Source organism: Mirounga angustirostris, unplaced genomic scaffold, assembly GCF_029215605.1.
Source record: "Mirounga angustirostris isolate CCGP_5_RB_7025 unplaced genomic scaffold, mMirAng1.0.hap1 SCAF_3, whole genome shotgun sequence".
NCBI lineage: Eukaryota > Metazoa > Chordata > Mammalia > Carnivora > Phocidae > Mirounga > Mirounga angustirostris.
Window position 1 is genome coordinate 151,868,934 of NW_026991711.1, and position 21,687 is coordinate 151,890,620.

Sequence of the window (21,687 nt, forward strand, 5' to 3'; positions counted from 1 at the left end):
ACCCTAAATTAATCTATAATTGTCATTCCAATCAAAACCTCAATGGAATCTTCTGTGGAGCCTGAAAAAATAATTCTAAAACTCATATGGAAGATCAAAAGCCCAAGAGCAGCCAAGACAATTCCAAAAGAAAACAAGAGCAACTTACACTGCCAGATAGAAACATATCTTAAAGCTGTAATAAGGGAGACATTGTAGTTTCATCATTAAGTACAAACAGACCAGTGAACAAAGTAGCCCAGAAACAGACCAAGTCGCATATAAGAACTTGATATATGACAGAGGTATCATTAAAATCAGTGAAAAAGGCATGAACGTTATAATAAAAGGCATTACAACATCTGGCTTTCTAGCTGAAAAATAAAAGTTAAATGATGTCACATGCAAAAAACAATTCCAAGTACATTAAAGACTTAGAGTATAAAGAAGCAAAATATCGAAGCTATTAAAAGAAAATATGAGAACATCTTAATAACCTCAGTGTTACTAAGTGGGTTTTTTTAAATGCAAAAAAGCAGAAATCATATAGGAAAACAATGGATACATTTCAACTCATCAAATAAGAACGTGTATATACCAAAAGATAAAGTAGCAAAGAGAAGTGTTCTTATAGTACATATAATCTACAAAAGTGAGGAATCCAGAATATATAAAGACCTATACCATCAATAAGAAAAAGACAAACAATCCAACAGAAAGATGAACAAAGAATGAGAAGAAAATCTAAATATGTAGCAAAAATACCAAGTATGGTCTAGTAGGATACCCTAAAAATTAATGACAATGGTTACTTCTTAAGGAGAGATAATGGTTGCTTCTGGGGAGAGGAAAAAAATGGCACTGAGGAAAGCAACAAAGTGTACTGAAGTTTAAAACCTGTAGTGTTATATTTCTTTCAAATAAATCTTAAAACATCAAGCAAAAATAAAATATTAATATCTGTTCATCCTGGCTGGTGGGAACATAACTATTTATTATCTTATTCCCTGCAATTTAACATTTGAAACACGTTTGATAAAAAGTACTGCTTCACTTCCAGTGAAATCTGGAACATCAACTATGAAGACACTTTCATCCCAGAGTTCCTCAAGAATTAAGAAATGGTATTTCATTTTACATAGAAAACTGAGACCCAAGTTTTCTGCTTTCCTAAAAAGCCAGTTGTATGATCAGAATCCATGTTTTCATATTGATTGTAGGACAAATAGTAATTAAGTATAGCTTACTAATATTAAGTGTGAATTGTCCTGGAATGAGCCGAATAATCAGCTTTACTTATGCCTGACATATAGTACATAAAAGAGTAAATAAGAGTGTCTGATATTTTTAACAATTAATATTATGCAGCTTATTTCTTGATTCCATTTTCAAAGCTCTCAGTGGAACACACGTACCAATGGCATTGTTCAGCATATATTCTTCTCTAAAGAAATCTTGAGCTATCTTCTGGTTTGCCTTTCCAGCTTCGGAGATCGCTACAAGAAAAAAAAAAAGGAAGGAACGAAGGGGAAGAAGGAAAGATTACAAATTTTTTAAAAAGTGCTTTCTAGTGGGGCGCCTAACTGGCTCAGTTGGTAGAGCATGCCAGCTCTTGATCTCAGAGTTGTGAGTTCAAGCTCCATGATGGGTATACAGATTACTTAAAAATAAAATCTTTTTTAAAAAAAGTGCTTTCTAGTTAATACAAAGAGAATAAATTTAAAATCTTGTGATATTAAGTCCTGGGGAAACTCTAGAATGGTTTGTTAAAGTTTTGAAGTGTCCATGCCACAGACACAGTTAGCCCTAGATCCATGGTCCATTGTCAAAACTTCAAGGCAAAAATTCTTAAGGACTTCTTAAAAAGTGTTATACCTCATTTAGAACTTATATATTGCTACAAAATTCATTTTGACTCTTTTCTGTAGCACTTGAATAAACATTTGCTGGATATACATTTCAGTGGTAATATGGCTTAACACAAAGCACATTATACATACAGAAAAATATAAGTACATGTGTGCATGTGTGTACATACACTCCCAGCTCCACAATATATTCCATCTAGTCAAGTATTTCTGCCACATTCATTTCACCATAAAACATTTATTGAGCATCTACTGTATTCCTATTCCAGTCAATGGTATGACTACTATCAAACCATTCTCTCCCATACACTGCAAGCTCATATCCTTCCTGTCTTTAAATCTTAGGAGAATTATCTATTAAAATACAAATTAAAATATAAACATATTTCTTCTTCTATGGGAAATAGTTACATAAAAATTATTGACTACAGATTTTTAGACTGATTTTAGAAGTCTGATATATCAGCCTTCAAAATGTTCCAAATGTTCACTTCTTTTCCTGGATTTTAAAAGAAAGATTTGGTGTCTATTTTTGTCCTTCTGGGGATTTCACCGATATATGTACACCCCCAAACCCTCATATCTATTGTTTCTTATTCAGTCCTTACCACTACTTAGCAATTCTAAAAGGACAAGAGTGCAAATTATAATGCCTATGGAATGAAGCTCTTTTACCTCAAAAATCTTCTTTGATTTACTCTTTTATTCTAATCAATTAATTCCACAGAAGTTAAAATAAATTACATTCATAATCACATTTAAAAAATTTTTTTCTGAGTGCCCGTTTATCATCTTGGACTATGATCTTTAAAGCAACTAAATTTCCTGGAATTGAAGACCACTGCTTTATACACATTAACTAAAATAAATCTGTAATTTGTAACTGTATTTCCAAACATCAATATAAAGTTACACCTATATGCAAAAATAGCTCACAGAAGAAGCTAAAAACAATACGTAAGGCTCTGCCCATCCGTAAACTGACAAGATCACAGACCCAACTCCAGAAGAAAGGTTAGCTTCATGCTGGAAAACAATATTTTAAAAATATTCATGTTGTGGGCAAAACAAATCCAAACACAATTCGGTTAACAAATCTATCTAAGCAATTAAAAAATTTAAGAATTAAAAATAGAAAAATTGATAGAATTAAAACATTAAAATTCAGTTACTTTAAATTTAATAGGTATCTGAAATTACGTCCTAAATCAAGCTTGTTTCTTCCCATTCCAAATATAATGGTTTATGTAAACTTGTAAATTTGGAAAATAGATCAATCCAAACCATACTGCCTTTAACACAATACAAAAATATATAGATTTATATATACGTGCATAGAGATATATAGATATACACATACACATATATACACACATACAAATACAAAAAAAAAAAAAAAAAAAAAAACAAAGAAAAAACCATCCCTGGACTCTAATCAGTTCCATAACAAACAAAATACAAAATGCAAAAACAGTTTTCAGTATATATAAAATACTGACAACCAGTGGTGAGAGGTACATGACTTTGATCCTGAGACCAAATATTTCTTCTCTCTTTTGTCTTTAATAGCTAAATGTATACAGATTGACCTAAAGAACTAGAAAATATTTTTATAAAAAAAATATAAAATTATTTTTATTTTATTTTATTATTTTTATTTTTATCCCATCTCGGCATGTTTACTTAAACACCTGTAAAAATATATTAACAACAGGATGAATTCTATAATTAAGTACATTCTTGCTTTGGGATCATGCACTGGGGGAAAGCACAGGCACAGTCAAGGAAACATGTGAAGGAATGTCATATCTGGAGAATGACAAGTCACTCAACATGGCCAGATTGTCAGGTTATAGGACAAATTAAACTGAACATCAGCTAACCTAAAATAAAAAGTGGACTCACATAACAGGACATTTTGTTTAGGATGATTCAGGGAGAAAGACAGGATATATGAAGGGCACATATGTAGTTTAAAAAAAAGAAGCTATTCTCATTTTTCTAGTATTTAACTACAATGGCTAAGTCATTATAACAAAAAAAAAATTCTTAGATGTAAAGCAAATTACAAAGTATTACAAAAATTTCCTATTAATCAGTCTATTGGAGGGAGGGAAACATTTAGGTTGGGGGGGGTAGTTTTTACCTCTGATATCACCCCCAGCACAGAAAGCCTTTCCACCAGCTCCTTTTATAATGATCAGGAAAGTTTCAGGATCTTGTTCCCAATTCTATCCAAAAGAAAAAGTAAAAGATGGTAAAAGCATATTATAAATACTAACTACAAAAAAAATCTATATGCATATATATGCATACATATGTACATATATACATCTATATAGATAGATATGTATCAATACATATAAAGTACCAGCTTTATAGAGTACATCCAGAAGAATGGATCCCAACTTCATTTTCTTTTCTGACACAAATTAGACACTATCTCAACAAGTTGCTAGATGAATACATCTTGTGATCCAAATTGCATGATGGCATCTGAAATCTTTGCCATGACAACTTTGAGACCAAAACGAAAAAAATATGGGCTTAAAAATATGTTACAGAAGCTTATATATCTGGTGAAAAAACAGAGCAAGAACCTTTCTATTGCGGTGATACAGGGCTCTGTCCTACTGACAAATTTATAAGCAATCGAGTGAAACCACTTATACTGATCAAATCTTGAAGTGATTTGAGGTTGGTTAAGGACAGCTAATAAATAAGTAGGATGAAAGAGTCAAGAGACCCAATGGAAATTCAAAAGACAACAACAGACTAAAAAATCAACAGGAGCTCTATAAATTCTACACTTGCGAATAGAAATATAAACCTACTTGGAAGAGATGTAGCTGGACAGATATGGCTGTCCAAAAGGCTAATGCAATATTGGACATTAACAGAAATATGGCATTCTAACATGGAAGTTTCTACTTTCCTCCACTATATGGTCTAATTCCAATCTGAAACACTTGGCTTATTTCTCTTTATTACATTTAAAGACATATTATATGGTGTCCCAAACAGACACAACAGTATGGAAGAGAGACTCATCAAATGAAAATTAAGGAACTGGTAACCAGGGGAGAGTTAGTCTTTGTGGCTGACCATGTGAGGTATACTATTTCACTTCATCTCCACAACAGTCCTGTTCGATATAATCATCCCCATTTCACAGCTGAGGAAAATGACGAACAGAGAGATTAACACTGCCAAACTACACAGTTAATAAAAAGAAATCCAACTTTTAAATAAAGTAGTGGGACTGTAAGTCATGCTTTTCCACTGCACCATGTAGTTCACTTAGAATAGAAAAGCTTATAGCCTTCTCTAAGATAGGCTGGCCAAGCAGTTCAAAAAAAGCTGTCACATGGGGATGATCAGGACGCCTGGGTGGCTCAGTCAGTTAAGCATCTGCGTTTGGCTCAGGTCCTGATCTCAGGGTCCTGGGATCAAATCCCACAACGGACTCCTTGCTCAGCGAGGAGTCTGCTTCTCCTTCTCCCTATCCCTCTTCCCACTGCTTGTGAGCGCTCTCCTACTCTGTCTCAAATAAAATCTTAAAAAAAAAAGCTGTCACATGTAAGAAGATTGGATTTGTATACTCATATCCCAAGAGGCAGAACTAGTACCACTGGTTAAAAGGTCAGAGAAGTACAGTGGCAAAACACAGAAAAGAAACGTGGAGCTATGTAAAAGTGGAAGGGGCTATCTCAGGAAGCCATGAACTCCCTGTCACTAGGGAGGCTCCAGGATAATCACACAGGGAAAGCACAGAAGACAAGAAATCAACAGGGCTTGGGTGCTGATCCCAGATATTCTATGGAAGAGAATACCAGAAATGTTCTATTGAGATACACTTCTAAAAGGATCCATATAATTTCTTTAGGGAAATTACAAACCTTCAGCTGTGGATAAATGTGCCGAATCATACTAACATTCAGTGCATTTAGGAACTTTGGTCTGTTTAGTGTTATCACTCCTGCACAACCTTTTTTTTCCAATAGTACTTCTGCTGCCTCCGTGTGCTTAGACATTCTCTGTGTAAAAAAAGAAAAACTTTAGGATAAAATGCATTAAGGTTGTGTCACAAGCCAACATCAAACCACATACAGGTACACCTCAGAGATACTGTGGGTTCAGTTCCAGACAACCACAATAAAGGAAATGTTGCAATAAAGTCAAATGATTTTTGTTTTGTTTCCCCAATGCACATAGTTACTTTTATGCTATACTGTAGTCTATTAAGTATGGAATAGCATGTCTGGAAAAACAATGTACATATATTAATTAAAAAGTAACTTATTGAGAGGAAGACGATGGAGTAGGAGGATCCCTAGGCTCATCTTGTCCCACAAACACAACTAGATAATAATCAAATCATTCTAAATACCCCAGAAATCAACCTGAAGACTGAGAGAACAAACTCCACAACTAAAAGGAGAGAAGAGGCCACACTGAAGCAGCAGCCAAGTTAAACATGCAGTAAAATATCATCAATTTTGGAAGTCAGAACCTGCTTAATAATTATGTTAACCTTGCTTTATGACTGAATAAAGCTGACATTCTGAAAAGAAAAAAAGTAATTTATTGCTAATAAATGCTAACCATCATCTACACTTTCAGTGAGTCAGATTCTTTTTGCTGGTGGAGAGTCTTGCCTCAATGTTGGTGTTTGCTGACTGATCAGGGTGGAAGGTACTGAAGGTTGGGGTGGCTGTGGTAATTTCTTAAAATAAGACAACAGTCAAGTTTGCTGTATTGGTTGACTCTTCCTTTCACAATTTCTCTGTAGCATGCAATGCTGTCTGATAGCATTGTACCCACAGTAGAACTTCCAAAATCCTCTCAAACCCTGCTGCTCCTTTATCTACTAGGTTTATGGAACAGTCTAGATCCTTTGTTGTCATTCCAACAATTTTCACAGCATCTTCACAAGTAGATTCCATCTCAAGAAACCCCTTTCCTTGTTCATCCCTAAGAAGCAACTTCTCATTCATTAAATGAAATTATCATGAAGTTGCCAGAAATTCAGTCACATCTTCAGGTCTACTTCTAAATCCAGTTCTCTTGCTATTTCCACCATTTCTGCAGTTATTTCCTCCACTAAAGTCTTGAACCCCTCAGTCATCCATGAGGATTGGAATCAACTTCTTCCAAACTCCTGTGAATGCTGATATTTTGACCTCTTCCCATGAATCATGAATGTTCTTAATGGCATCTAGAATGATGAATCCTCTCCAGAAGGTTTTCAATTTACTTTGCCTAGATCCATCAAAGAAATCACTCTCTATAGCAGCTATAGCCTTATGAGATACATTTCTTAAATAGTAAGACTGAAAATCAAAATTGCTCCTTGACCCAGGGCTGCAGAACAGATGCTGTGTGAGCAAGCTCCACGAGAGCTCTTGGCTGACCAGGTGCATTGTCAACTAGCAGTATTTTGAAAGGCATCTTCTTTTCTGAGCAGTAGGCTTCAACAATAGGCTTAACATTTTCAGTAAATCATGTTGTAAACAGATACGCTGTCATCCAGGCTTTGTTGTTCCATTTATAAAGCAAAGCAGATCTAGCATAATTCTTAAGGGCCCTAGGATTTTCAGAATGGTCAATGAGCATTGGCTTTAACTTAAAGTCAGTAGCTGCATTAACCCCTATCAAGAAAGTCAGCCTGTCCTTTGAAGCTCTGAAGCCAGCCACTGACTTCTCCTCTCTAGCTATGCAAGCCTAGATGGCATCTTCTTCCAATAGAAGCCTGTTTCAACTATACTGAAGATCTTGTTTAGTGTAGTCACCTTCACTATCTTAGCTAGACCTTCTGGATAACTAGCTGCATCTTAGACATTTGCTGCTTCACCTTGCATTTTTACATTATGGAGATGGCTCCTTTCTTTAAACCTCATGTTACTAACTTCTGCTAGCTTCATACTTTTCTTCTGCAGGTTCCTCACTTCTCTCAGCCTTCATAGAATTGAAGAGAGGGCCTTATTCTGGATTAGGCTTGGATTAAAAAAATATTGTAGCTGATTTGATCTATCCCAACTAAAACTTTCTCCGTATCAGCGAAAGACTATTTCACTTTCTTACTCATGTGTTCACTGGAGTAGCACTTTTAATTTCCTTCAAGAACTTTTCCTTTGCATTCACAACTTGACTAACTGGTGCAAGAGGCCCAGCTTTTGACCTATCTTGGCTTTTGCCATGCCTTCCTCACTAAACTTAATCATGTCTAGCTTTTGATTTAAAGTGTGAGGCATGTGACTCTTCCTTTCACTTGGAGGCCACAGTGGGATTATTAATTGACCTAATTTCAATGCAGTTGTATCTCAGGGAATAGGAAGGCCTACGGAGGGGGAGATGAAAGAACAGGAGATCAATGGAGCAGTCAGAACAGACACATTTATTGATTAAGTTCACTATCTTATACGGGCACGGTTCATGGTGCCTCCAAAACAATTACAACAGTAACATCAAAGATCACTGATCATTGTTCACCAAAACAATAGTGAAAAAATGTGAAATACTGTGAGAACTACCAAAATGTGACACAGAGACACAGAGTGAGCAAATGCTGTTGGAAAAATAGCATCAATAGATTTGCTCTACTGATGCAGGGTTGCCACAAACCTTCAATTTATAAAAAACACAGTATCTGCAAAACACAATAATATGATATATGCCTGTACATCGATGCAAATCTTTCACACAATGGTAACTCATCAAATGGATTACTAGGTACTTCCAACAAAGATTTCTAAAATTATTTAGATTCTGTAGATAAGCAAAATATACATACCAAAAGTGTATACACAGTATATACAAAGTATACACATAGTAATTAAATCTTTTAATTTTTGAATGAATGGAGTCAACTTCCTTCATGAAGGAAGGCCCAGGGAGCCATGAGCATATTTGTTCTCCCACTGGAAATCCAACTGTATATAAGGAAGAGCAAATGTTAAATCATTTAAAGAGAGCTATTTTTCATAGTTTCCAGAACATAAATGTGTTTCAGTACACACTGTTGTAAAACAGTGTTTCTACTTATGTTCTTATACATCTGTTGTTGTGTTTATTCATCCTCTAAGTTCTGACTTTTAGAAATAACAATAAGTCTATTTTTTAATCTGTTAAAAAAAAAAGTACTAAGCTATATGACTTGTTTTCTTACCTTATTGGTACAAAAAAAAAAAAAAGTGGTAAAAGAAAACTATACACAAAAATCACAAAAGAAACCAGACCAAAAGGGATACCAAGTCCACAAGCAGACAAAGCCTTCCCCCAGACTTCACTATCACCTTCTCTTTCACAGTCCGACTCTACCAGTTGGAAGTGCCTGGCTTCTCAGATTTTCTTCCAAGTTCCTACTGACCCACTTGTGGTCTGACCCTACTCCTCCTCTAGACCCTTTCATACCTTCTGTCAGTATTGTGGAAGATCTTATCCCCATTACCTTTGATTCCATAAAACTGTAGGGGAGAAAAAATAATTTTCCCTCTACCCTTCCAGGTTCTTAGCTAAGAGCCCCCCTGTAATAAAGACAGATTAACAGTAGAAAATTTTCATTTCTTAAGGGGGCCCCACAAAGATGTGAGACCCAAAGGCAGCCAAGCAACTGAGGCTCATAAGCCATCCTGAGCTAAGGAAAGAAACAGGGTCTGGGGCTTCAAAGGGGTAGGAAAGCAATTCACCAGGAAGTAAAAAGAGCAAATGTTTAGTTTAATATTTGTTTAATATTTGCTGTGCCATGCAGATAAGTCTCAAATATAAAAAAGTTATACTATGTGTATCCCTGCTATCCTCCTGGTACAATCCTCCTTTCTAATTTCTTTTAGGCAGTTGAGAGGGAGGGAAAAAGTGTTTCCTGAGTCTGCTGGATCTTGATTGCCTTCAACTCAAAATAATTCACATGCCAAAGTGACAGATTTTAAGGGTGGTATATTCTGCTCCCCTTTGAGACTTTTCTTGCTTCTTGAGGTGGGCCTGTATTGCTATATACTTCTCTCTTATGATCACTTTTGCTGCATCCCAAAGATTTTGGACCATCATGTTTTCATTTTCATTTGTTTCCATGTATTTTTTTTATTTCTTCTTTAATTTTCTGGTTAACCCATTCATTATTTAGTAGGATGTTCTTTAACCTTCATGTACTTGTGGTCCTTCCAAATTTTTTCTTGTGGTTGTCTTCAAGTTTCATAGCGTTGTGATTGGAAAGTATGCATGATTTGATCTCACTTTTTGAACTTGAGGCCTGATTTGTGACCCAGTATGTGATCTATTCTAGAGAATGTTCCATGTGTATGCAAAAAGCATGTGTATTCTGCTGTTGCAGGATGAAATGTTCTGAATATATCTGTAAGGTACAACTGGTCCAGTGTGTCATCCAAAGCCATTGTTTCCTGCTGATTTTCTGCTTAGATGATCTACCCATTGCTGTAAGTGGGGTGTTAAAGTCCCCTATTATTGCATTATTATCAATGAGTTTCCTTATGCTTATAATTAATTGATTTATATATTTGGCTGCTCCCAGGTTGGGTGCATAAATATTTACAATCGTTAGATCTTCTTGTTGGATACACCCTTTTATTATGATACAGTGCCCTTCATCTCTTGTTATAGTCTTTGGTTTAAAATCTAGTTTGTCTGACATAAGTATGACTACTCCGGCTTTTTTTTTTGATGTCCATTAGCAGGACAGATGGTTTTCCATCCCCTCACTTTCAATCTGCAGGTGTCTTTAGGTCTAAAATGAGTCTCTTGTATGCAGCATTTAGATGGGTCTTATTTTTTTATGCATTCTGATACCCTATGTCTGATTGGAGCATTTAGTCCAGTTATATTTAGAGTGATTATTGATAGATGTGATTTTAGTGCCATTGTATTACCTGTGAAGTTGGTGTTTCTGGAGATTTTCTCTGTTCTAGTCTTTGTTGCTTTTGGTCTTTCTTTCCCACTCAGAGAGTCCCCTCTAATATTTCTTGCAGGGCTGGTTTAGCGGTCACAAATGCTTTTAGTTTTTGTTTTCTGGGAAACTCTATCTCTCCTTCTATTCTGAATGACAGCCCTGATGAATAAAGTATTCTTGGCTGCATATTTTTCCCATTCAGCACAATGAATATATCATGCTACTCCCCTCTAGCCTGACAAATTTCTGTGGAGGGATCTGCTGCTCACATTATCTATCTTCCCCTGTAGGTTAAGGATTTCTTTTCCCTTGCTGTTTTCAGGATTCTTTCCTTATCTCTGTATTTTGCAAATTTGCTACGATATGTCTTGGTGTTGGCCTGCTTTTGTTGATTTTGATGGTTCTCTGTACCTCCTGGATTTGGATATGTTCCTTCCCCAGGTTAGGGAAGTTTTCAGCTATAATTTGCTCAAATAAACCTCTGTCTCTTTTTCCCCTCTCTTCTTCTTCTGGGACTCCTATGATACGAATGTTATTAAGCTTTATTGAGTCGCTGAGTTTCCTAAGTCTACATTCATGATCCAGTATTTTTCTTTCCCTCTTCTTTTCAGCTTCATTTTTTTTTTTTTTAAAGATTTGAGAGAGCACAAAAAAACGTGTGCACACAAGCAAGAGGAGGGGCAGAGGGAGAGGGAGCAGACTCTCCACGGAGCAGGGAGCCCAACACAAGGCTCTATCCCAGGACCCTGAGATCATGACCTGAGCCAAAGGCAGCCACTTAACCAAATGAGCCACCCAGACACCCTTAGCTTCATTATTTCCCATAATTTTATCTTCTATATCACTTATTCATTCCTCTGCTTCTTCTATCCTGTGGTCATTACATCCAGTTTTGCATCTTGGCTATAGCATTTTTTATATTGGCCTGACTAGTTTTTAGGTCTTTTATCTCTTTAGTAAGAGACTCCCTGGAGTCTTCTATGGTTTTCTCAAACCCAGTTAGTAGCCTTATGATTGTTATTTTAAATTCTGGTTCAGGCATATTACTTTTATCTGTTTTTATTAGATCCCTGGCCATGACCTCTTCTTGTTCTTTCTTTTGGGATGAATTCCTCCATCTTGGCATTTTGTCTAGGTAACTGTGTATGTGTTAGGAAAGCCTGTTATGCTTCCTGCTCCCGAAAGTAATGGCTTTATTAAGAAGAGGTCATATACTGCCCAGGGCCAGACACTTCAGAAAGGGTTTCTGGTATATGCTGTATGCACTCTGCTGTTGTGTTTTCACTGCTCTTTTCTTCAGGTCAGTCCTCTGCAGAGTTTCTCCTTGCCTACAGTGGGGAACATTCGGACTTAGTCCACTGTGTGGCAAGTTTTAACTCGATGTGTTTTGGTCTGCTTCTTAAAAGCAGCTAGATCCTATTTCCCCTAGAGCTGAAGCTTTGCAGCACTCTATGGTCAACAGACTGGCAGGTGAGAGGCGGGGGGGGGGGGTCTTTTGGGGAGGGGCTCACTGCTGCTCTCTCAGGCACACTTGCCCTAGTGAAAAAAGCACTGCGCAGGGAGGCGAGGCTTGGTGTATGCGGCTCAAGCCTCCACTGTGGGCACTGTGCTGCTCACTGAAGCCCGTCGGTGCTGATGGGTGGGGGGTGAAAATGACATCAGCCAGCTCTCTTGACCTCAGAGAGGGGAGCTCATGCCTGCCTCTGTTCAGCAGACACTCACAAAAGAGAAAACAGTCTCCCCTCATTTGTCCCAGGCTTCCCTCAGATCCCTGCCTTCACCCTGTCTTTGTCCAAGCTGTCTGCCCACCCGGTGGCCCAGTGCTCCGTTTTATCTCAAGCATGCTTGCCGGGTTTCAAAACTCCACATTTTAGGGACACAGCATGGCGCCAATGTGCGCTGATCCTCTGGGTGAGGTTCTCACTGGGCTGTGGCTGGTGCCAGTTTGTCCCAGAAGGACAGTTGCATGAATGCACAGGGGCTTGGAGTTTATGGTTAAACGCAGCAAAAAGCCGACCTCCAGGTTAGCTGCCCTCAGCAGCTGTCTCTATTCCTATGCTAATGAACAGGGCAGCTCAATGGCGCCTACTGCTCGTTTGTCCCTGGAGAGGCAGTGCCATGTCTCCCAAATACACCCCAAGAAGGGGAACTGTCTCCCAGTGCAACCCAGGGGATCCTCAGGCCACGCTGTCCTCTCCTGTGCCTCTGCCCTCGTTCTCCATATAGCACCTCTATACCCCCCAGGCTCCACCCCAGTGATGGCACGAACTTCTACAACTTCAGACTTTGAGCTCTGCTGCTTGTAAAAAAAAAAAACTTGCGATTATCAGCCCCTCTGTTTTGGGGAAGTGCTCTTCTTGTGCAATGCCCTGTGCCCACACTTGCACTCGCACTCAGTCTCTTTCCTCTCTCCCTAATCAGGGCCCCCTCCCCTCCAAAGCACCCATGATTCTTTTCTCCCCCAAATCAGGTCTCCACACCTCCTATCTTCCACTACGTGGCCTCTCCTTTCCCTCTGGTTGTGCAGTTTGTTCTTTCAGTCTTCAGATGGACTTCCTGGGTGTTTGGAATGATTTGATACCTAGCTGTGTTCAAAGGAAGAGGCAATTGCTTTCCTTCAATACCCACAGTGGTTCTATTTCCTGGATTAACCCTTACTCATATGAAAAGACAGATGATACACTATAAAAGCTGCACTTTAGATACCCACATCATTCTAAATCTTAAAATACAGATGAAAGTTTTCATATCATATAAACATATTAAATACAAGTATTAATAAACTTTCTCTCCATACTAATTAAATTTCTGTTTGAACCAAGTCAGATTTACCAGCCCCCTGCCCAAAAAGAAAAAAAAAAAAATGTTTCAGGATCATTTTCACTGAACAGTTTATATAAATTATCACGCAATGCCAGAGGCAATCCTTTAAAACTCTATTATTTGGTTTCAGCTCAGCGATGTTAAGAGATGAAAAGATAGAGATGTTGAGAGCTGAAAAGATGCTCATCCTGACCTTGTAACAAGAAAAAAGCTGAACAGACTGCAAAGTAATGGTTTCTGGTAAACTCAGAGAACTGAGGTGACAGGGCAAATGGCTGCAATAAAATCTGGAGAGTGACAGGTGCCTTCAGGGAGAAGGCAAAAGCTTTCAGGAAGATTAATTAGAATTTTTGATGACTTGCTAGAGGCCAAGTGTGGGCAAATGTAATAGTATGAAGCTCCTGGGGGTTACAGTCATGCAGGGATTTCCATTCTGGCTGGCTTTTCCTCCTGGAACCCAACCAGGCTCTCCCAGGGAAGACTGGAGAAGGCACCTCTATGTGGTGTTGGATGGGGTAGAGAAACAGCAGGTACAGCTAAATCCTTTCCCCTCATCTTCCATACAAAAGGCTAAATTTGCAGGGGAGTGAGGAAGGACTTCAAAGCCTGTAGCCCAGGGTTCTGGTGGAGCCTCACTAAGTGGGGGAAGGATATGGAAGCCTACAAAATAAAAGCCTTAATCTCAAGGGAGAAGCACCTTAAAAACATTGCCAATGACTTCAGTGTTTACCAACCACAACTGGGGAAAAGAAACAGGGGGCAAAGGAAAAGGAGGAAAAAAGCAGCCTATCCCTGGAGGAGAGACAGGAACACTTGTGAGGGCCACATCCCTGAAACTCTGGTTCACAGTGCCTTCCAAACATTAAGGCTTAATGGAATACAACAACAAAAGCATGATCCATAAAAGGAAAACACTGATAAACTGAATTTCATCAACATTAAAAACTTCCATTCTGCAAAAGATACTATTAAGAGAATGAAAGACAAGCCAGAAATTGGAAGAAAATACTTGCCTTTCACGTATCTCATAAAGGAGTTGCATCCAGAATATATAAACAACTCTTAAAACTTTGTAAAAAGGGGGCACCTGGGTGGCTCAGTCACTTAGGCGTCTGACTCTTGATTTTGGCTCAGGTTGTGATCTCAGGATCAGGAGACTAAGCCCCGTGTCAGGATCCATGCAGGGCACAGAGCCTGCTTAAGATTCTCTCTCTTCCTCTCCCTCTATCCCTCCCCACCACGGACTCACATACTCTTTCCCCCCTCTAGCTCTCTTGAAAAACAAAACAAAACAAAAAAACACACACCGCAGTAGGAAAAACAACCCAATATTAAAACGGGCAAAAAAAATCTGAGGATCTTCACCAAACATAGAAGGATGACAAACACAGGAAATGCTCAAAAATTACAGGATCATTAGCAAAATGCAAATTAAAACCACAATGAGATACCACTACACACATTAAAATGGTTAAAATCCAAAAACAGGCAATAACACGCTGCCAAAGATACAGAACAACAGACACGCTCATTCTTTGTTGGTGAAAATGTAAAATCATACGACCACTTTGGGAGAAAATTTGGCAAATTTTTATAAATTTTACCATAAAACCCAGCTGTTGCACCATACGTATTTACCCAAGTGAATTAAAAATTTATGTTCACACAAAAACCTGTACAAAAATGTTTAGCAGCTTCACTCATAATTGATAAAAACTGAAAGCAACCAAAACGCTCCTCAACACAGAAATGGACAATTTATGCCAAAATGGAATACCATTCGGTGATAAAAAGGACCAAGTTATCAATTCACACAACATAGATGAATCTTAAATACATTTTGTCAAGTGAAAGGATCCAAACCCCAAAGCCTATATATTGTATGATTCCACTCATAAGACATTCTATAAAGGACAAAACTATAGAGGTATAACACAGGTCAGTGGTTGGGGGTAGGAGAAGCTGACTACGGGGAAGCACAGTGGAAGTTTTAGGGTGATGGAACTGCTTATATGGTCTCGGGGTGGTGGCATGATTTATGCATCTGTCAAAACCCACAGACATGTACATCACAAAAAGTAAACCTTTTTCTTTTGTATAGCCTGTATACACTGAAGACAGCTAAGATGTCAGGGGATTCCAACACGGAATGCAGACTGTGACAAATCTAATTGAATTACACATGTAGGACATGACCTCACTGAGCAATCGTGGTGGTAGCTGCAGGGGAGCTGGCCTAAGTGACTCTGGAAAACAGTCATCGGAATACAAAAGGAACTGTCATCAATACTGTGCTCTAGTTGGTAGATTCGTTTTTTCATGGGGGGTGGATAACAATTCTGAAACTGCCTTGCATGTACACTGAGGTGAAACAAGTAAGAGGCAAGTTACAGATAGGCAAGAAGGGAAGCTATAATGAACTCTGCCCTGTGGGACTGGGGACGTCATCAGCATGAACTCATGCTTAGCTTATCTATATATACACAGAATAGAGAAACAACCATAAATATGGATAGATACATGGGTTAGTATACAGTGTTTATATATTCTGCTATGCATACATACATTATCCTAGCTCTCTCCCCCAGGATCAAAGAGCACTCCCAGAGCCCAGATCTTGATTTCTAAATGCTTTTCTCCAATAAAGACAATCAGGGCTCCTTGGAGAAATGGCTGACTCCAGATAAGAAAAACATGAGGAGCCCAGAGCACACCTTCTAGTACCAAAAAGTAAGGAGGTGTTAAAAACATATATATTAAAAGGATAGGATTGTATCAAAAGGACACAAGAGCCAAAATGAAGGAATTCCTAATGGCCAAAGCTAGAAGAATCTGAGTAACAACATAATGTGATACTAGAGTATAACCCAAAGAATAAAATATCAATGAGTCCACTCTGATATAAATAACTGAATAAATGGAAAATGATCTTCCCTACAGAAGATTTCTAAATAATATATGTAGAAATCCCCCTTCCAGTAGGCAGAGCTTACTCCTCTCACCCTCTGAGTGTGGGCTGAACTTGCTTCCAAAGAACAAAATGTGAAAAGGGGAAAATAACTTTAGTGAGGAGAAACCCAACAAACCAAGTGATAAAGGTCAGCATCACCAGCTATGTTATGTGACTGTCATCCATCCCAGATACATTCATCAAAACCCACAGATACTGTCTGTTACACTGTGATGAGATGGGGGCTTTTCCTTTGTGATATGCTCTCCAAAAAACTTTTAACTGCAGTCTAATTATTAAAAACAAAACAAAAACACCAGACACAGCCCAGATTAGAGGATATTCTATAGGCTAGCTGGCTAATACTACCCTCCCCACCGCCAAACATTCAAGGTCATAAAAAGTAAGACTCAGAAACTGTCACAGACCAGAAAAGACTAAGGAGACATGACAAAGAAATTCAATATGGTATTCTGGATTGGATCCTGGAACAGAAAATTAAGGGAAAAATTGGTGAAATCCAAATAAAGTTTAAAGTTAATAATAATATAACAGTGTTCTTAATTTTGACAAACATACCATGGGAATTGTATTCATTTGCTAGAGCTGTTGTAACCAAGTACCACAAACTAAGTGACTTCAACAACAGAGTTATTGTCTCACAGTCTGGAGGCTACAAGTCTGAGATCAAGGCATCAGCAGGACCATATTTCCTCTAAAGATGGTTAGGGGAAGGATCTGTTCCAGGCTGGTCTCCTAGCTTCTGATAGTTCCTGGACTTGTAGCAGTCTAATTCCACTCTTCACATGGCATTCTCCCAGTATACCAATCTCCTAATTTTCCCTTTATATAAGGACAATGGTCATATTAGATTAGTCCAGTAATCCCTACTCCAGTATGACCTCATTTTATTATTTATGTCAGCAATGACCCTATTTCTAACTTGGCTGTTAGAAGCAGCTATCTGCCATGGGCCCTGAGGTTTCCTTGTACTTTAATGCTATATATGTCATGAACCCAAGGGCCTGACCTCTCTCTTTGCCTGGGTCATTTTCAGGGTTGTATTTGCTGCAAGCAACTTTAAAGAAAAGATGATGTCTCCCTCTGGGACAGGAGAGCAGGCTTGCTTACAGACTGCTACAAACCAACAGTTTCCCCATATTCAATATTGCTGTCCTGTAATGCAATCTGCTGCATATGCAAGCATTCATCTGGGCCTTCCATATTATCACCCCCCGTGGAACTTGGGGAGCAAGGGAAAACCAATACAAACATGATGCTCAACGCTGCCCCATGTGCCACTAATAACAAAATCCTTGGTCTCTAACTCAAGAGTTTTACATCTTCTGCCAGCATCCATAAAATAGTGAAAGGCTAACTATTAGTTTGTAATTGGGTAAAAAAATCAAATCCCAAACCCAATGTTGTCCAGCCAGCCCCAAAAGCCCTTGGCCCTCCACCTGCTCCATCCCAGTCACAGCCCTCTCCCTCTCTATAAAAATATAACTATCCTGGTTTTTACAGTAAACACAAAGTGTACATGCAAAAACATACCATCTGTTTTTTTAATGGATATATTTTTCAACTTTTTTTTTTTTTTTTTAAGAGAGGGAAATGGGTGAGGGGGAGAGGGAGAGAGAGAATCTTAAGCAGGCTCCATGCCCAGCACTGAGCCAAATGCAGGGCTTGAGCTCAATAACCCTGAGATCGTGCCCTGAGACAAAAATCAAGAGTCACACACTTAACCGACTGAGCCACCCAGGAACCCCTGTTTTTCAAGTCTTTTAATCTACAAGTTCTCCCTTCATCCTTCTCTTTTCCTTACAATTTGTTGAAAACAACAGGCCACTTACCCTATAAAATTTCCCAGGATTTTGCTGATTGCACATGCATGCTACCTATTTTTTTACAGCTGTGCATTCTTACGTATCAATTTAATCAGTCCCCCTACTGATAAACATTGAGTAATTTTCAATTTTTACTATTACAATGATGCAGGAATATTTTTAAGCATGGATCTCCAAGTGTTTTTGCAGGACATTTACAGAGGGTCAGACTTTGAGCAAAGAATATTCCAGAATCTCCTGGTAATGCCACTGGAATGATGTAAATGAATAAATAGAAGGATTTTTTTTCCTACCTGAAAAAATTCATGGCCTTCTCAAAACCTGAAAACAACTATTAATGCATTAATCAAAATCATTCAAGCAAAAGGATAGAAGAGAAAAAAGATGAACTTTCCAGTATTAGCATAATTTATGTTAATTCTGCAGAAAAAAATCCCTTTTGCAAAAATATCGCAAATTTTTAACTAAAACCTAGAAAAGGTTCCTATGGAGAAAAATTTATCATATTAGGAAAGATTACAGAGACTAGAGTCAGAAATGAAATTCTCATACAACCCAAAGTTGGGGGGCAGGGAGAAGGGGGAGACAGAAGGGATAAAGAGGAACGGAGAAGGGAAAGAAGAAATGCTTCTTGCCAGAGCTATTTTAGAGGAGGAAAGGCAATTTAAGGTGGGAATTAGAACTTCCTTAAATCTTTATTGTTCATCCAGAAAAGACAACAGGTTCACGTTTACTTTTATTTTCAAATATTTTCTTAGGCAATCAGCAAAAGCTGTTCCTATTTTCAACTTGCTATTTAAGTTTTCCATGGACATTATGCTAAACATTTGACTAAACTCTTCACTTAATCCTCAAAACCCCCCTAATGAGTTATATACCAAGAACTCCTTTCCACAGATAAGGAAATTGAGGCCCACAGAAGTTAGATCACTTGCCTGGAATCACACAGCTTTGGGGCAGGACCAAGATTCAAACCTAGGTTTATCTCATTCTAGAACTAATGCTCTAACCATTATAGCCCCTAAACTGACTCTCCCAATTATCTTCTTCAAATGATATCATCTCACCCACTTTAACCCACTCCACAGAACTTTTTCCACTCCTGTAAGGCCTGAGTGACCCATTATTTACATCTATTCAAAAGAGAAATGAAGGAAACTTGCTAAAATGAATGAACACCATCAACACACAGCTCTACTGAACTGAATACATGAAGTCTGCCAAAATAAAATCCCTAAAACACACACAACTTTAGAGTAACTACTCTGCTAGAACATGGAACTATTCTGGCAAAATCCATAGTAGCAACATTTCCCAAAGTGTGAAAAAGGATGATTACCGCTGCTATGTAGAAGGATAAAAGGACTCATGGTCAAATCAGCTTGGGGAAAAAACTTAAACCAACGTAAATAAGTTTCTTTCCTGTAAGACATTTTTTTGTATTTAACATGCAAATATTAAATGTAAACTTTTAAAATACAATGAGCAGTTTTCTTATTTGATTAAACTTTTTTTTTTTCATGGAATATTTACCTCTTGGGATTTGTATTTGGCAGGCTGCATTTTGGAAAACACTTTAGAGCCTTCATAAACATTGTGAGAAATGAACCTTTCCTTTGAGGAAAATCCAATACCTGGTACACAGCAGGTATCCCAAAAATGTTTAATAAGCTGAATGAACAATCCATCATTCTAGTGATGCAGTCCTGCTATAACACAAGCCTAAAGCAAGCTGCACATTGTCGATACCCAAATCCCAATCTTAAGTATACACCTTTCGTTATATGTAACATCCGCTGCCATCAAACAAGGTTGCAACCCAAAGACAGACCCCCAAAAAATCCTACCTTAAGCAGAACATGATTTCTTTTGACAGGTGACTTTCCTCTTTATCCAATCACATATCCTTCCCACTCCTAAGATTTACATCAATTTCCAGCTAATGTTGAATGTCCCAAATAGGACACCAAAGCACAAGATTCTTAGTGTCAAACAACATTTAATAAATGCTGATTACTCACTTCACTCAATCCTTCCTGACTTCAAACTGGGTCAGTAAATTCCTCCACATGGCAATACTTTAGAGAGCTGTGCTCTATTCTTTCACCTTTTGTGATACCTTCTACTTTGTATCTTCAATTATTACCTCTAAGCTGCTGGCTCAAACCTTCATCTATATCTTTACTTCTCCAGAAGCCCAGGCCCTTATTTCCAACCGCCTACTAGAATTACAGGAGAAACTACATGTGCCCCATGCTCAATTTGGTAAAAACCAATTTACCAACAAATTTCTCCCCAACAAATCTGTCTCTCGTCCTCTGTTCCCTATAAAAGGTTACGGCATCACCATTTTCTCAATCAAACTCAAAATGTTGGTGCTATCTCTGATTCCTACTTGTTCTCCTCCCCTCTCTGCCAACAATTTGAGGCAGTTACCAAGTACCAGAAAATCTATTTCTAAAATGACTCTCTTATCTACCCATTCCGTTCTATTCCTACATTGTAGCCATGCAGGATTATTACAATTTTCCTTCCTGGCAGATTTCCAGAACCTCTGCCAAATGGTCTCTCCTTCACATTGCCATCAGAGAAATGTTGCTATAACACAATTTTAATCCTGTCGCTGTCATTCAAAAATGGTCTATGACTTGCTATCAACTTCAAAAACATCCAAGTTATTTGGCATGGGCTTCAAGTCTCTCCACATCCAATCCTGGGTAAACTCTCCAGGCCCACCATTGCATAGCACTCCTTATAACGGATACTCAGAAAGCCCTGAATGTAACCGCCATTCTCCTGTGTCACCATTCTTGCCACCTAGAATAAGCATATTATAGAAAACAGATTTTAGAGTCATAGAGACGCAGACATCAGGGTCACAGAAGGACTGCTTGGGAAACAGCCTATCTCTGAAGTGCATCTAAAAGCCAACACTGGGAACAAGACGATTCAGCCCTCAGACCCTGATGAAAGTTCAGCTTACCTTCCTTCCCTCAATATAGTTGATGCCTTAGGTAACCATAGCCCAGATGAACTGGATTCTGTCTTATCTTTCTATTCTACCTGTGGACATATGTGTAAATATGAATCGGCAACATTGTTTCATGTTCTTTTTCCAGGAAACTCCTCAGATCCCATGTGAACGTACTAAAATAATTAAGGGTAGGAAGGGTGGTAACAGTCTTCATTTGCTCATCTGCACTTAGGCTTGAGACACATTCTGCAATAGCTACTTAACACCCACTCTGCCTCAGGCTATACAGCACAGTAGGAAAGTCTATGGAGCCAGACTGGATTCAAATCCCACGTCCTATTTAC

The 21,687-nt window shown here is 38.2% G+C and overlaps 1 protein-coding gene across 6 annotated transcripts in view; it reads right to left on the minus strand.

The window, feature by feature from the left end:
- The window catches only part of HIBCH (3-hydroxyisobutyryl-CoA hydrolase), a 117,898-nt gene that overhangs the window by 69,941 nt on the left and 26,270 nt on the right, over window positions 1-21,687 (minus strand). For all 6 annotated transcript variants that reach the window (XM_064586828.1, XM_064586827.1, XM_045868349.3 and 3 more), the window contains 3 exons: window positions 5,747-5,884; window positions 3,994-4,078; window positions 1,395-1,475 (listed from right to left, as the gene is read on the minus strand). In XM_064586828.1, coding sequence (XP_064442898.1) covers window positions 1,395-1,475; window positions 3,994-4,078; window positions 5,747-5,881 — 301 coding nt within the window. In that variant the 5' untranslated portion in view covers window positions 5,882-5,884. The remainder of the gene's footprint in view (window positions 1-1,394; window positions 1,476-3,993; window positions 4,079-5,746; window positions 5,885-21,687) is intronic.